Source organism: Erythrolamprus reginae, chromosome 2, assembly GCF_031021105.1.
Source record: "Erythrolamprus reginae isolate rEryReg1 chromosome 2, rEryReg1.hap1, whole genome shotgun sequence".
In the NCBI taxonomy this organism is placed as follows: Eukaryota; Metazoa; Chordata; class Lepidosauria; order Squamata; family Dipsadidae; genus Erythrolamprus; species Erythrolamprus reginae.
The window spans coordinates 348,450,938-348,468,309 of record NC_091951.1 but is presented as its reverse complement, the minus strand read 5'-3'; the positions used below and the strand labels follow the sequence as shown (position 1 = coordinate 348,468,309).

The window sequence follows — 17,372 nt, the reverse complement described above, 5'->3', positions numbered from 1 at the left end:
TGCCCCACCTCCAGAGTTCCGTTGCCAGCGAAGCACCCGTTTTTGCACTGCTGGGATTCCCTTGAGGCTCCCCTCCATGGGAATCCCCACCTCCGGACTTCCGTGTTTTGGGAATGCTGCAGGGGAATCCCAGCAGGGAAATCCCAGTACTGCAAAAACAGGCGCTTCGCTGGCAACGGAGGTCGGAGGTGGGGTTTCCCATGGAGGGGAGCCTCAGGGGAGAATCCCAGCAGCACAAAAACGGGCACTTCGGCTGGCAAAAGGGGTGAATTTTGGGCTTGCACGCATTAATCACTTTTCCATTGATTCCTATGGGAAACATTGTTTCGTCTTACAAACTTTTCACCTTAAGAACCTCGTCCCGGAACCAATTAAGTTTGTAAGACAAGGTATCACTGTACCAGCTATTTTTGAGCTCTCAAAGCCCTGCCCCTGGGTCCTGTTATGGTGAAAGATGGGCCCATTTTTCACAAAAATGGGATGCACAGAGGGTTTGGGAGGCCTGCAACATGCTCATGTATTAAAGCCACTTGCTTTTCATTCTTGATGTCATGTGGGGTGAAATAAAATCCCTCAGAACAGAAGCTGAAAGCAGTTTTTAATATCCAAGTGCTTAGCAAATAGGAAACTTAATGGAAACTTTGAATTTATAATTTAAATTTAATTCAGAATGTAATATTCTTTTGGTTTTGTAAAATCTCCCGAGCGGAACAAGGAAGGGTTTGTTGAAGCTTCAAGAAGGGAGGACTGAATCAAGGTTCCCTGATTCACAGCTTAGTCTGGCTACATAATTCCTTCCTTCCTTCCTTCCCTCCCTCCCTTCCTTCCGTTCTTCCTTCCCTCCTTCCCTTCCCTCCTTCCTTTTTCTCTTCTCTTTTCTTTTCTTTCGAGATTCTCATTCTGTTTATCTAAAGCTGCTGTCTTTCAAAAAGGAACTTGACTTTCTTGTTTTGCTTGAAGATGTTTTACTTCTCATCCTCCCTTTCTTATTTACTTACTTACTCTATGAATCACATTATTCTCTATACAATATTTCTAACACAGTTGTAAAATGTATAAATTTGTTTCTCCCTGCCTGCCCCTTGTCCTTCCTTCCTTCCTTCCTTCCTTCCTTCCTTCCTTCCTTCCTTCCTTCCACTCCTTCCTTCCACTCCTTCTCTTCTCTCCCTTCCATCCTTCTCTCGCTTCCTTCTTTCCCCTCCCCTCCTCCTTCTCTCCTTCTCTTTCTCCCTTCCTTCACTTTCTCCCTCATTCCCTCCCTCCCTTCCTTCCTTCTCTCCTTCTTTCTTTCCCCCCTCTCTCTCTCCCTTCCTCCCTTCCTTCCGCTCCCTTTCCCTCCCTCCCTTTCTTCCCTCCCTTACTTCTCTCCTACCTTTTCTCCTTCCCTCCCTCCCTCCTTATCTCTCCTGAAGCGTTGAAGCCTCACAATTTGGCTGTGGTCTTGCATAAAATTCTGTGACTTCTCAACTTCTGTCAGTTCAGAGCAGGTAATATGGCACACAGGCAATTTTTAAACTGGTCTGTTTTATTACTATTAATTTCAAAGGAGAACTTGGTGGAAAGCAAACACCACAAGCTTGCCAGGAGCTTAAGGAGCGGTCCTTCGGATCATGACCTTAAACCCAACGCCACTACCAGAGATCAGCTGAATGTAAGTTATGCCTTAAAAGGGGGTTTGAATTATTCTTTATTTAATTTTCTCATGCTTACACAGAATTCAGAAGAACGGGGTTTGAAGGGATCTTGGGAGGTCTTCTAATCTGAAATATCTGTATACAGTGTTCCCTCAATTTCCGTGGGGGATGCGTTCCGAGACTGCCCGCAAAAGTCGAATTTCCGCGAAGTAGAGATGCGGAAGTAAATACACTATTTTTGGCTATGAACAGTATCACAAGCCTTCCCTTAACACTTTAAACCCCTAAATTGCAATTTCCCATTCCCTTAGCAACCATTTACTCACCATGTTTATTTATTAAAGTTTATTTTAAAAATATTTATTAAAGGTGGATGAAAGTTTGGCGATGACATATGACGTCATCGGGCAGGAAAAACCGTGGTATAGGGGGGAAAAACCACGAAGTATTTTTTAATTAATATTTTTGAAAAACCGTGGTTTTTGCGAAGTTTGAACCCGTGAAAATTGAGGGAACACTGTATACCATTGCAGACTAATGGCTGTCTTAAAAGCCTCCAGTTATGGAGCAATCGCAACATCTGGTGGCAAGCCGTTCCACTGGTTAATTGTAGCTGAACTATGTCAGACGGAGTCAGTCTGAGCATATCTTGCTTGTATCCTTAATCTAGAGGTAGTCTTCTAGCAATAGCAATACCATTTAGACTTATATACCACTTCATAGTGCTCTTACAGCCCTCTCTAAGCGGTTTATGTTGTACATACTCCTGGTCAGTTGGAGGATGATGGAAGATATTGAGGACTTTGATTCAGATAGTGTTTATAAATTAGTGGGGGGCCCGGGGTTACAGGTAGTAGAACAGGTGGGAGGCCAGCCACAGGATGGGGCTATGAGTTCAGGATCTAGCGAGGGAGAATCAGACGCTCGCTGGGTTAACCCTAAATTCAGAAGGGCCCAAAAACCTAGAGAACAGAGGTCTGGAAGAAGATATTAAGGAGAGGAATGGGTTAAATACTGTAGTGATGTATTTGGCACGTCAGGGGGTCAGTGGGGAAGAAGGGTGGAGTTTCAACCTTCAATGGAGGTTTTTCTTGCTGCTCCCAAGTAAGCAAAAGTATTCTGTGTTGATTAACAGTCAGGGCTGCTGTTTTAGAAATCATGCTGTTAGGAGAATAAATCTTGTTAAGTGGAGAAGGAGAAGGAATGTGAGAAATGCCGTTAAGGGAGATAACGGACCAACAGATAAGTGCCTGTATGAAATGTGTTTGAATTCCAGAAGTGCAGAGAAAATGCAGCTGCGAGAGCAGTCATGGGCCTACCTAGGTATGCCCATGTTTCACCAACACTCCGCAGTCTGCATTGGTTGCCGATCAACTTCCGGTCACAATTCAAAGTGTTGGTTATGACCTTTAAAGCCCTTCATGGCACTGGACCAGAATATCTCCGAGACCGCCTACTGCCGCACAAATCCCAGCGACCGATTAGGTCCCACAGAGTGGGCCTTCTCCGGGTCCCGTCAACTAAACAATGTCGGTTGGCGGGCCCCAGGGGAAGAGCCTTCTCTGTGGCGGCCCCGACCCTCTGGAACCAACTCTCCCCGGAGATTAGAACTGCCCCTACTCTCCTTGCCTTTCGTAAGCTCCTTAAGACCCACCTGTGTCGTCAGGCATGGGGGAACTGAGACATCTCCCCCGGGCATATACAATTTATGAATGGTATGTGTGTATGTATGTGTGCTTAGAAAATGGGGTTTCTTTTAAATGTTTTTAGTAGAAATTTAGATTTGTTGTAAACTGTTTTTTTCACTTTGTTGTGAGCCGCCCCGAGTCTGCGGAGAGGGGCGGCATACAAAAATAAATAAATAAGTAAGTAAGTAAGTAAGTAAGTAAGTAAGTAAGTAAGTAAGTAAGTAAGTAAATAAATAAATAAATAAATAAATAAATAGAGTTTATTTATTCATGAAATAATGCATTTAATAAGAGTTATTTGTAATTGCTAAATTTCTAACAAAAACCAGAACAGTTTATAGAATCAGCCTCTTGCCCCAAACAATCTGGGTTCTCATTTTACCCACCTTGGAAGGATGGAAGGCTGAGTCAACCTTGAGCTGGTGGTGAGATTTGAACTGCTGGACCACAGCTAGCAGTTATCTGAAGTAGCCTGCAATGCTGCACTCTAACCACTGCGCCAGCCCGCCTCTTCTTATTCTTCTTATTACAACCATTAAAGTGTAGACTACCCAACCACAGTAGGGCTTAATTCATGTTAATTTACAATAGCTGGTTGGTATCTCAAGTGTTTAAATGGGGCAGGTGGGGATGCTTTTGCAATTCTAGGGAGATGCTTCCTTTTGGTTGCAGAAAAGAAGCAGTGGGCCCATAAATCATCACATGATCGAAACATTTAAATATGTCAAAGGGTTAAATAAGGTTCGGGAGGGAAGTGTTTTTAATAGGAAAGTGAACACAAGAACAAGGGGACACAATCTGAAGTTAGTTGGGGGAAAGATCAAAAGCAACATGAGAAAATATTATTTTACTGAAAGAGTAGTAGATGCTTGGAACAAACTTCCAGCAGACATGGTTGGTAAATCCACAGTAACTGAATTTAAACATGCCTGGGATAAACATAGATCCACCCTAAGATAAAATACAGGAAATAGTATAAGGGCAGACTAGATGGACCATGAGGTCTTTTTCTGTCGTCAATCTTCTATGTTTCTATCATCCTATTTTAATGACCCCATAATCTCTTACGGGGCAGAGTCTGGGCAACTGAATGGAGATGAATGTTTACTGGCCAGATGCTCTTCCTGTCACCAATGTAGAGTTTTGTTCAGCAGATATATTCTCATCGTGCCCAGAGAGAAATATCTGCCTCTACCTAGGATTGAACTCACAGCCTTCTGATTGTGAGGTGAGAGCTCCACCTCTTAGCCACCGTACCACTCTGAAAGATTTCATAAATATTTGCTGTTTTGTTTTTTGTGTGTTTGTTTTGTTTCCTTTTCTTTCTTTCTTTCTTTCTTTCTTTCTTTCTTTCTTTCTTTCTTTCTTTCTGTCTGTCTGTCTTTCCTTCCTTCCTTCCTTCCTTCCTCCTTTCCTTCCTCTCTCCTTTCCTTTCCTTCCTCTTTCCTCCCCCTTTCCTTTCCTTCCCTTTCCCTTCCCCTTTCATTTCCTTTCGTTTTCTTTCCTTTCTTTCCTCTTTCCTCTCCTTCCTCTTTCCCTTCCTTTCCTTTCCTTGTTTTAGATCATCGTCAGTTACCCACCCACAAAGCAACTAACGTACGAAGAACAGGATTTGGTGTGGAAGTTTCGGTACTATCTTACCCATCAGGAAAAGGTAGGTGTGAAAGCTTAAAAGTGTTAGCATGCTTTGCTGATGCCATCACTTTCAACTGCAATCATTCTTTTAAAAAAATACTTTTTATTCAACATTTTTAGTCTTTAAAATCACAATTGCACTATTACAGCTTTCCGTTATCGGAATTGCTCCTTAATTCCATCTTATTTATTTTAAGTTTAGAGAAGGTCTATGGAATTGGGGGTTTTATGGTGTGTTTTTTTCCTTTTAAAGTCGCGAATGGGCAGCGTTCGTTCTTTATGGCTCGGCTTGAATTTTTAATCTTGTGCAACATTCCTGCCATTCTGTCACTCTGGGAAATGTGAGAGCAATAATCTGTTTTTATTTTATTGATGGACTAAAAGCATCATGTTCCAGCAAGACAGTACCAGATCTGGAGTGCAGCAATTTGGGCCACCTCTAGATGGCAGGAAGAGTTTTCCTTTGCTCTGCAATAATATTTTTCTGCCATAGATTTTCTTTCCTTCCTTCCTTCTTTCCTTCCTTCCTTCCTTCCTTCCTTCCTTCTTTCCTTCTTTTCTCCGTTCTTCCCTCCCTTCCTTCTTTCCTCCCTCCCTTCCTTCCTTCTTTCCTTCCTTCCTTTCTCCGTTCTTCCCTCTCTTCCTTCTTCCCTCCCTTCCTTCTTCCCTCCCTCCCTTCCTTCCTTCCTTTTTTCCTTCCTTTCTCCGTTCTTCCCTCTCTTCCTTCTTTCCTCCCTCCCTTCCTTCTTCCCTCCCTCCCTTCCTTTTTTCCTTCCTTTCTCCGTTCTTCCCTCCCTTCTTTCTTCCCTTCCTTCCTCCCTTCTTCCCTCCCTCCTTCCTTCCTTCCTTCCTTCCTTCCTTCTTTCCTTCCTTTCTCCGTTCTTCCCTCCCTTCCTTCCTTCCTCCCTCCCTTCCTTCTTCCCTCCCTCCTTCCTTCTTTCCTTCTTTTCTCCGTTCTTCCCTCCCTCCCTCCCTTCCTTCTTTCCTTCCTCCCTCCCTTCCTTCCTTCTTTCCTTCCTTCCTTCTTTCCTTCCTTCCTTTCTCCGTTCTTCCCTCTCTTCCTTATTTCCTCCCTCCCTTCCTTCCTTCTTCCCTCCCTCCCTCCTTCCTTCTTTCCTTCCTTTCTCCGTTCTTCCCTCCCTTCCTTCTTTCCTCCCTCCCTTCCTTCTTTCCTCCCTCCCTTCCTTCTTCCCTCCCTCCCTCCCTTCTGTTGTGATTCAGCCTGAGGCTCCTCAGGGAACGGCTGGAACTCTGCCGGATCCATGCTCAGAGGGGGAGGACAATGAACAGGAGGGGGAGGACCAGGCAGAAGAGGAAGAGGAGGAGGGAGAGCAGCCTGAGACCCCGGGGGGGGGGCTCTCCCCAGCGAGTAGCCTGGATTCATTAGATGAAGACGCCCAGGCTATCATAGATATGAGGCAGAGACGGGCAGCCCAAAGAAGGGGCCAATTAGCAAGGTATTTCCATCCCTGAATTGGTAACAGCTGGGTTTGGGTGTGGTTCTCCTCAGCAGGGTTGAAAAGGCAGGCCCGCCCTGACTGTATTGTGGAGAGTTATCAATTGGGAGTCCTGTGACCTTGCTTCGATTCTTGGTGTCTCTGATCTTGGCTTGTGGCCTAGAAGGCTGAAAGACTTGGGGGAGGCATGGGTTTTATTATCTCCAGCGTTGTTTTTGCCAGCAAGAATCCTGTTTTATTGCCTGGCCTTCGTGAAACCTCTGTGAAGCTTCATCGTGTTCCTGTCTGTAAGAACAGTTTTTGTTACCTGTGTTTGCTTTCCAGTATATAAACTGCCTTTGCTTTTTACCAGTGTGTCTGGATACTCTTTTTGGTTGGTGTTGGCGTCTGGGGGGACCCAGACAGAACACCTTCCTTCCTTCCTTCCTTCCTTCCTTCCTTCCTTCCTTCCTTCCTTCCTTCCTTCCTTCCTTCTTTCCTTCTTTCCTTCCTTTCTCCGTTCTTCTCTCCCTTCCTCCCTCCCTCCCTTCCTTCTTCCCTCCCTCCTTCCTTCCTTCCTCAGATCCTTTCCTATTAATACTTCTTTACTCTGCAGCCTCCTTGTCTACTTCTGTTCCCCATTCTGAAAAGGTCCACGGGGAGGAATTCCTCCTTCCCATGTAATTTAATTGAGGGTCATCCAAGGAAAGAAAAAGCCATTTGCACATGTTTCCCCCCTCCGATCACTAAATCAATGCAAGAAACTAGCATTTCTCTCCCTAAAGAACTTCACTAAAACTCCCTTCCCCTTTGAAAGAAATTGAAACAGCAGGAAAAACAGCTTATTTTGCCATAAGGGATCACCAGGCTTTAGATTTCGGGGCAGTTTTGCAGGAAATAGAGACCACCAAGCCAGCACAGTATTTAAAGAATTATTTTCCCAAAACTGTGCTGAAAATGTTCTGCTTTTGAAGTGGAGGGCCAAGATTTGAGTTACGCATTCCACCCATCACCCTTTTTATTAATATTGGGGGAATATGAATAGAATTAAAATTAGAATTAGAAAAAAATAGGAATTAGGAATTTAGAATAGAATGGAATGGAATAGAATAGAATAGAATAGAACATAGAATGGAATAGAATAGAATAGAACATGGAATGGAATAGAATGGAATAGAATAGAATAGAATAGAACATGGAATAGAATAGAATAGAATAGAATAATGGAGTTATTTATTGGCCAAGTGTGATAGGACACACAAGAAATTTCAGTCTGCATAAAAGCTTTAATTGATCAATTGACATAATCATCATAAAAGTACATTCATCATAAATCATAACATACAGCACAGTGATAGTCATTGTATGGTAAATAAGCATTATGGGTGATAGGAACAATGAGAAGACTAATAGTAATGATAAATGCAGTCTTATTGAATAGTTTGACAATTTTGATGGAATTATTTGTTCAGTAGAGTGATGGCATTTGGGGGGGGAAAACTATTCTTGTGACTGGTTGTCTTGGTGTGCAGTGCTCTATATCAGTGTTTCCCAACCTTGGCAGCTTGGAGATATCTGGACTTCAACTCCCAGAATTCCCCAGCCAGTGTTGGGTGGCTGGGGAATTCTGGGAGTTGAAGTCCAAATATCTTCAAGTTGCCAAGGTTGGGAAACACTGCACTATATCATCGTTTTGAGGGTAGGAGTTGAAGCAGTTTGTGTCCAAGATGCGAAGGGTCAGTAAATATTTTCACTGCCCTCTTTTTGACTCATGCAGTATACAGGTCCTCCATGGAAGGCAGGTTGGCAGCAATTGGTTTTTCTGCACTTCTGATTCTCCTCTGAAGTCTGTGTCGGTCTTGTTGGGTTGCAGCACCAAACCAGACACTTATAGAGGTGCAGATGACAGACTCAATGAGTCCTCTGTAGAACTGGATCAGCAGCTCCTTGGGCAGTTTGAGCTTCCTTAGGGCAAAGACAAGCGTACCCTATGATTCTTTAAAAGAGAAAGATTAGATTAGATTAGATTTATTGGATTTATATGCCGCCCCTCTCCGCAGACTCGGGGCGGCTCACAACAATGGTAAACAATACACAGTAACAAATCTAATATTTAGCAATCTAAATTAGAGTTTTAGGTTAAAAAATCTAAAAGAAACCCCAATACTGTATATAAAAAACAAGCACACAGTCGAATCATACACAGAAACTACATGGGCAAGGGGGAGATGTTTCAATTCCCCCATGCCTGACGGCAGAGGTGGGTTTTAAGGAGTTTGCGGAAGGCAAGGAAGGTGGGGGCAATCCTAATCTCTGGGGGGAGCTGGTTCCAGAGAGTCGGAGCCACCACAGAGAAGGCTCTTCCCCTGGGTCCCGCCAGATGACATTGTTTAGTCGACGGGACCCGGAGAAGGCCAACTCTGTGGGACCTAACCGGCCGCTGGGATTCATGCGGCAGAAGGCTCTTTGTTGCTATTGCAGTTCTAATAAACCAAGTCAGTGTTTCTTAAGACTTTTTTTTTTTTAAAAAACTTCAGATCATTTAAAAGAAAAAAAGGAAAAAAAAATCCATAAAACAAGGATTACTCATCCTGCGAAACTCCAATAAATATGGATTTCTTTATTTAAAATATTTATCTTCCTTTCCTCGTGCATTGGGTCCCCCGAGAATAGGCCAAATTAAAAATACATTGGAATGCCACAAACAACATCCATAGTGCAGCAAAATACGTTAACCCCCCCGGCCCCCAGTATTCTCATACAGTTCTTAATGAGACTGTACCATGCAGTCGAAAGCTCTATAATTCCTAAGTGAATAAAATTGCATATGTAGTGATATTTGCCTGATGACCACTCATTTAAAGTGTTCGGAAACTTCAGATTGTGCAGAATGCAGCCGTGAGAGCTATCATGGGCTTTCCCAGATATGCCCACGTATCTACAACACTCCGTGGCTTGCACTGGCTGCCAATCAATTTCCGGTCACAATTCAAAGTGTTGGTGATGACCTAAAAAGCCCTACATGGCATTGGACCAGAGTACCTACGAGACCGCCTTCTGCTGCACGAATCCCAGCGACCGGTTAGGTCCCACAGAGTGGGCCTTCTCCGGGTCCCATCGATGAAACAATGCCATCTGGCGGGACCCAGAGGAAGAGCCTTCTCTGTGGCGGCCCCGGCCCTATGGAATCAACTCCCCCTGGAGATTCGAACTGCCCCTAGCCTCCTCACCTTTCGTAAAATGTTGAAGACTCACCTTTGCCACCCTCCTTTTTTTGCTGACCTTTATTATGTTTATGTTCAGTCGGTTTGAATGTGTATGATTTTGTAGTACATACGTTTTTTATAACAATGTGTTTTAAATTAGTTTTTTAAAAAAATAAAATAAAATTAGACTTGTATTTATATTGTATTGATGTTATGTTTTGAGCCATCCTGAGTCTTTGGAGAGGGGCGGCAAACAAATCTAATAAATTATTATTATTATTAATTATTATTATTATTATTTAGCACTTGGTCAAACCTACAACAGCATGGGAGGACCAATACTTATGGCCAGTTCTCATACATAGATCAGAGTCCCTTCAGTCTTCATTTATAACCTGCTGCATAGCTAGCAGTATAACAAGCAGGAAGAGGGAGATTGTGATCCCGCTGTATAGAGCGCTGGTGAGACCCCATTTGGAATACTGTGTCCAGTTCTGGAGACCTCACTTACAAAAAGATATGGATAAAATTGAACGGGTCCAAAGACGGGCTACAAGAATGGTGGAAGGTCTTAAGCATAAAACTGATCAGGAAAGACTTCATGAACTCGATCTGTATAGTCTGGAGGACAGAAGGAAAAGGGGGGACATGATCGAAACATTTAAATATGTTAAAGGGTTAAATAAGATTCAGGAGGGAAGTGTTTTTAATAGGAAAGTGAACACAAGAACAAGGGGACACAATCTGAGGTTCGTTGGGGGAAAGATCAGAAGCAACCTGAGAAAATATTATTTGACTGAAAGAGTCGTAGATGCTTGGAACAAACTTCCAGCAGACGTGGTTGGTAAATTCCACAGTCACTGAATTTAAACATGCCTGGGATAAACATATATCCATCCTAAGATAAAATACAGAAAATAGTATAAGGGCAGAGCAGATGAACCATGAGGTCTTTTTCTCCCGTCGATCTTCTATTTTTCTGTGTTTCTATAATTTGCTCCATGTAATTTTGTATTTTTAACCAGATTTCTGACTTTTTGATCCCAGGCCTTGACCAAATTCTTGAAGTGTGTCAACTGGTGTCTTCCTCAAGAAGCCAAGCAAGCTCTGGAACTTCTGGGCAAATGGAAACCGATGGATGTGGAGGATTCCTTAGAGCTTCTGTCTTCACAGTTCACCAACCCAACCGTGCGTCGTTATGCGGTGGCCAGATTGCAGAAAGCGGATGATGAGGTACACAGAATGACAGAGATGGAAGGGACCTTAGAGGCCTTCTAGTCCAACAATCCCCCCCCCCAGTGTTGGTAATGACCTTTAAAGCCCTACATGGCATTGGGCCAGAATACATCCGGAACCGCCTTCTACTGCACGAATCCCAGCGGCCGATAAGGTCCCACAGAGTTGGCCTTCTCCGGGTCCCGTCAACCAAACAATGTCGTTTGGCGGGCCCCAGGGGAAGAGCCTTATCTGTGGCGGCCCCGGCCCCTCTGGAATCAACTCCCCCCGGAGATTAGAACGGCCCCCACCCTCCTTGTCTTTCACAAATTACTCAAGACCCACCTTTGTGCCAAAGGTGTGTGCACGAGAGAGATAGTGTGTGTGTGTTGCCCCCACCACATGTGCACAATCCCCTCACGTTTCCCACCCCCACGTTGTTCATAGGCCTCACTGAAGCTGCCGGACTTCCGGTAGGCCTGTTGGGCTATTTTTCGCTCTCCCCGGGGTTCAAGGAAGCTTCTTAAAGCCTGAAGAGAGTTAAGAAAATGTACAAATGGGCTAACTGGAAGTTTAGAAACGAACTTCCGGTTGGGCCATTGGACCATTTTTCACCGTCCCCAGGCGAACCGAACTTGCAAAGTTTGGTGCTCGTGCCGAACTTTGCAGTGTTGGGCATGCCGAACCTGAACCTGAACTTTTAAAAAAGTTCGGGTTCGGTGTTCGCTCGAACACCGCGAAACGACGACGCCCGGGAGGAGAGTGGGGGAATCCCATCGTGGGATTCCCCATCTCCTTTTGCTTGCAGCACAAGAACGGGTGCTTTGGCTGTAAACGGAAGTCCAGAGGTGGGGTTTCCCATGGAGGGGAGCCTCAGGGGAATCCCAGCAGTGCAAAAACGGGCGCTTCGGCTGGCAAAAGGGGGTGAGTTTTGGGGTTGCATGCATTAATCGCTTTTCCATTGATTCCTATGGGAAACATTGTTTCACCTTAGGAACCTTGTCCTGGAACCAATTAAGTTCGTAAGACCAGGTATCACTGTATTGTAAGCCACATCGAGTCCTCAATCAATCAATCAATCAATAAGCAAGCTGGGCAGCACACAGTGCCATAGCTTTTCCATCACTGCCCTATACTGTTCTGGTTTCTGGTAGAAATTTAGCAATTACAAATAACTCTTATTAATGCATCATTTCATGAATAAAGAAACTCCATTTATTTCTCTGCTCTCCTGTAATTCAAACACATTCCATACAGGCACTCGGTCTGTTATCTCTCTTAGCTGCATTTCTCACGTTCCTTCTCCTGCTCCACTTAACAAGATTTATTTTCCTAACAGCATGACTTTGAAAAACAGCAGAACTGACTGTTAACAACACAGAATACCTTTGCTTACTTTAGCACAGCAAAAACACATCAATTTTCCCTTCGGCAATGTTGAAACTCCACCCTTCTTCTCCACTGACCCCCTGACGTGCCAAATACATCACTACAGTATTTAACCCATTCCTCTCCTTAATATCTTCTGTTCTCTACGTTTTTGGGCCCTTCTGAATTTAGGGTTAACCCAGTGAGCGTCCGATTCTCCCTCGCTAGATCCTGAACTCATAGCCCCATCCTGTGGCTGGCCTCCCACCTGTTCTACTACCTGTAACCCCAGCCCCCCCCCTACTACTTCATAAACACTATCTGAATCTGAGTCCTCAATATCTTCATCATCCTCCCACTGATCAGGAGTATGTACAACATATGCCATTTCAGACAATGTCCATTCTCTTCTTAAAAGCCTCTAGTGAATTTTCCATTTAGAGAATGTCCTACAAGGTAGGTAAAATCTTTACTGTTTCTCATGTTTTCTCCCCAGGATCTGCTGATGTATTTGCTGCAGCTTGTCCAAGCTCTGAAATACGAAAATTTTGACGACATCAAGGGTGGGTTGGAACCCACCAAGAAAGAAGCTCAAGGATCCGTGTCAGAGAGTATGGCTGCATCTGGAGTTTCTGCGCCTGAAATAGAGAGGTAGGTGAAAGATTTAATAATAATAATAATAATAATAATAATAATAATAATAATAATAATAATAATGGCCAGTTCTTAGAGAAGATTGAAGGCAAAGTGGATAAAGAAAAGACCTGGTCATGGCTTACAAGTGAAACACTCAAAAAAGGACTAATACTGGCGGCACAAGAACAGGCCGTTAGAACAAATGCTGTCAAAGCCAGAATTGAAAAATCAACAGACGATCCAAAGTGCAGACTCTGTAAAGAAACAGATGAAACAATCGATCACATACTCAGCTGCTGCAAAAAGATCGCACAGACTGACTACAAGCATAGACATGATGCTGTGGCACAGATGATCCACTGGAACTTGTGCCGGAACTACCATTTACCAGTGGCAAAGAACTGGTGGGATCATAAGCCCGAAAAAGTGGTCGAAAATGAGCAAGCAAAACTACTGTGGGACTTCCGACTTCAGACTGACCGAATTCTGAAGCATAACACACCAGACATCCTGATTGTGGAGAAAAAGAAAGTATGGATCATCGACATCGCAATCCCAGGAGACAGCAAAATTGAGGAGAAGCAGCTAGAGAAATTAGTGAAATAAGAAGATCTAAAAATCGAGCTGCAATGACTCTGGCATAAGCCAGTGAAAGTGGTCCCAGTGGTACTTGGCACGCTGGGCGCAGCACCAAAGGATCTCAGCGGACATTTGAAAACCATCGGAATTGACAAAATCTCCATCTGTGAATTGCAAAAGGCTGCTTTACTGGGATCGGCAAACATAATTCGCCTCTACATCACACAGTCCTAGGTGCTTGGGAAGCGCCCGACTGGTGATGAAATATGAAATCCAGCATAGTGATCTTGTTTGCTGTGTTGTACTGACATAATAATAATAATAATAATAATAATAATAATAATAATAATATTATTATTATTATTATTATTATTATTATTATTATTATTATTATTATTTATTAGATTTGTATGCCGCCCCCTCCGCAGACTCGTTCAGATAGAAAGACTCCATGTTCAGAGTTGCTGAACATGAACTCTTTCTATAGGTACACCACGAATTACGACCAGAACGGAATCTTACCTGTGTGACCAGCCTGATTTTATGACCTTTTCTTTGTGGCTATACTATGGTCATAAAACAAGCACCACGGTCATTAACCGAAATGCCACATTTTGTTGCGTGAAAAGATGCTTTGGTCGCATCGGTTCTGCTGGAAATAGAAAGTTAAATGCCAGACTTTGGAAAACCATCATAAAATGCAGCCATGTGACTGAAGCAATGGTGGGTTCTCTTTATCCTCCACACCAGAACTGCAGAGACCTGCAAATTTCTAGGTTCTATCATATCTCAAGACCTAAAATGGTCACCTAACATCAAAAACATCATCAAAAAAGCACAACAAAGAATGTTCTTTCTGCGCCAGCTCAGGAAGCTCAAACTGCCCAAGGAGCTGCTGATCCAGTTCTACAGAGGAATCATTGAGTCTGTCATCTGCACCTCCGTAACTGTCTGGTTTGGTGCTGCAACCCAACAGGACCGACACAGACTTCAGAGGACAATCAGAACTGCAGAAAAAACAATGGCTGCCAACCTGCACTCCATTGAGCACCTGTATACTGCACGAGTCAAAAAGAGGGCGGGGAAAATATTTAATGACCCCTTGCATCCTGGACACAAAGTGTGTCAACTCCTACCTTCAAAACGTCACAGCACATCAAGACAACTAGACACAAGAGTTTTTTACCGAACGCCATCACTCTACTAAACAAATAATTCCCTCAAAACTGTCAGACTTTTTACTAAATCTGCACTTCTATTTCTACTAGGTTTTTTTTCCCCTCATCATTCCTATCATCCTTTTCCTCCCACTTAGGACTGTATGACTGTAACTTGTTGCTTGTTGATTTTTATTAATATTGATTGTTTCTTCATTGCTTATTTGACCCCTATGACAATCATTAAATGTTGTACCACATGATTCTTGACAAATGTATCTTTTTCTTTTATGTACGTTGAGACAAATTCCTTGTGTGTCGAATCACACTTGGCCAATAAAGAATTCTATTCTATTCTATTCTATTCTATTCTAGACAAATGTATTTTTTTCTTTTATGTACGCTGAGAGCATCTGCACCCAAGGCAAATTCCTTGTGTGTCCAATCACACTTGGCCAATAAAGAATTCTCTTCTCTTCTATTCTATTCTAATCTAATCTATTCTATTCTATTCTATTCTATTCTATTCTATTCTAGACAAATGCATTTTTTCTTTTATGTACGCTGAGAGCATCTGCACCCAAGGCAAATTCCTTGTGTGTCCAATCACACTTGGCCAATAAAGAATTTTATTCTTTTCTGTTCTGTTCTGTTCTATTCTATTCTATTCTACCAGGTCGCATCACAATGAAAGTGCACGTTTTCCAAGAAATGACCCTTTTCTCTCTTGTTTCCTCCCCTTCTCCTCAGCTCACAGATCATCACAAGCCCTCTGCCCCTCATTTCCTCCCCACTACCAACAGCAAAAACGAAAGACTTGGCTGAGAATGAAAACCTTGAGGTGAGCAGAGTCCAGAGAGTTGTTGTTATTATTATTATTATTATTATTATTATTATTATTATTTATTAGATTTGTATGCCGCCCCTCTCCGAAGACTCGGGGCGCGTCACAACAACAACAATACAATATACAGAGTACAAATCCAATCTAAATTAAAACGAAATTTAAAACCCATAAATATTAAAAACAATCATTACTGCAGAATCATACCATTCTCATGTATTACAGTCAGAAAAAAAGGTGGTGGTGTGGGAAGAGATAGTTATTCCCCCCATGCCTGGTGACATAGATAGGTCTTCAACATCTTGCGGAAGGCGAGAAGAGTAGGGGCAATTCGAATCTCCGGGGGAGGGGAGTTGGTTCCAGAGGGCCGGGGCCGCCACAGAGAAGGCCCTTCCCCTGGGTCCCGCCAGATGGCATTGTTTAGTTGATGGGACCTAGAGAAGGCCAACTCTGTGGGACCTGATTGGGCTGCTGGGATTCGTGCGGCAGAAGGCGGTCCCGGAGTATTCTGGTCTGATGCCATGTAGGGCTTTATAGGTCATTACCAGCACTTTGAATTGTGACCGGAAACTGATCGGCAACCAGTGCAGTTGAGATCAAGTTTAGATAGATTAGATTAGATTAGATTAGAGTTAGATTAGATTAGATTAATTAGATGGATGGATGGATGGGATGGATGGATGGATGGATGGAAGAGAGATAGAATCCTAGTGGACAACCACTTAAATATGACCTGCAATTGCCAAAAGAGCCAACACAGTTCTAGGGTGCATTAACAGAGGGATAGAATCAAGATCACGTGAAGTGTGAATACCAGTCTATAAGGCCTTGAAAAGGCCAAACTTAGAATACTACATTCAGTTTTGGTCGCCACAATGCAAAAAGGATATTGAGACTCTAGAAAAAGTGCAGAGAAGAGTTACAAAGATGATTAGGGGACTGGAGGCTAAAACATATGAAGAATGGTTGCAGGAACTGGGCATGGCTAGTTTAATGGAAAGAAGGACCAGGGGAGACATGATAGCAGTGTTCCAGCATCTCATGGGTTGCAACAAAGAAGAGGGTGTCAAGCTATTCTCCAAAGCACCTGAGGGTAGGACAAAAAGCAATGGGTGGAAACTAAACAAAGAGAGAAGCAATTTAGGAGAAATTTCCTGACTCTGAGAACAATTAATCAGTGGAACAGCTTGCCTCTAGAAGTTGTGAATGCTCCAACACTGGAAGTTTTTAAGAAGGTGTTAGATAAACATTTGTCTGAAGTAGTGTAAGGTCTCCTGCCCAAGCAGGGGGTTGGACTAGAGGACCTCCAAGGTCCCTTCCAACTCTGTTGCTATTATTATTATTAGAGATAGATGAGAGAGAGGGTGGTGGTGGAGGGGGTGGGCTAGAAGACCTCCAATTTTCCTTCCAGTTTTATTCTGGTTGATTGGAATCTTAGAGCTGTCAAATTCCTGACTATAAAAAAAAAAACCTCTTGTTTTTTTTGTTTTCTTCCAGCAAGATCTTTGTACATTCTTAATATCACGAGCTTGCAAGAACTCCACACTGGGAAACTATTTGTACTGGTAAGTTAGCTTTTGAACTTCTCAGTCCTGAAAATTGTCTCAGGTACAATTTTAATAGAGTTCAGAAGTGTAGAATTTCTTCATATTAATCAGTTGTGGGTACTCCATCACTGTTGTGGATACTGGAGGAGGTGAAGAAGAGATTTGACAACCATTGGTCTGTTACGTGTAAAAGCTGAAAATTTCCAACATATAGAACTGGATTGGTTCTATAGGATATTGTCAACCAAAAGGAGAGGGGGAAAAAAGATATTTGTTCTGTCGGGCTCTCTGGTAGACTCCTCCCAAAAATTCACAGGTACAAAATTCAGACACAGACAGATGATAGATAGATAGATAGATAGATAGATAGATAGATAGATAGATAGATAGATAGATAGATAGAAAGATAGATAGATAGATAGATAGA

General features: G+C 43.0%; 1 protein-coding gene across 1 annotated transcript in view; it reads left to right on the top strand.

The window, feature by feature from the left end:
• The window catches only part of PIK3C3 (phosphatidylinositol 3-kinase catalytic subunit type 3), a 126,146-nt gene that overhangs the window by 17,951 nt on the left and 90,823 nt on the right, over positions 1-17,372 (top strand). Inside the window, 6 exon segments of the mRNA XM_070743632.1 lie at positions 1,547-1,651; positions 4,884-4,976; positions 10,647-10,832; positions 12,679-12,833; positions 15,305-15,395; positions 16,896-16,963. Of these exon segments, the coding sequence (XP_070599733.1) occupies positions 1,547-1,651; positions 4,884-4,976; positions 10,647-10,832; positions 12,679-12,833; positions 15,305-15,395; positions 16,896-16,963 (698 nt within the window).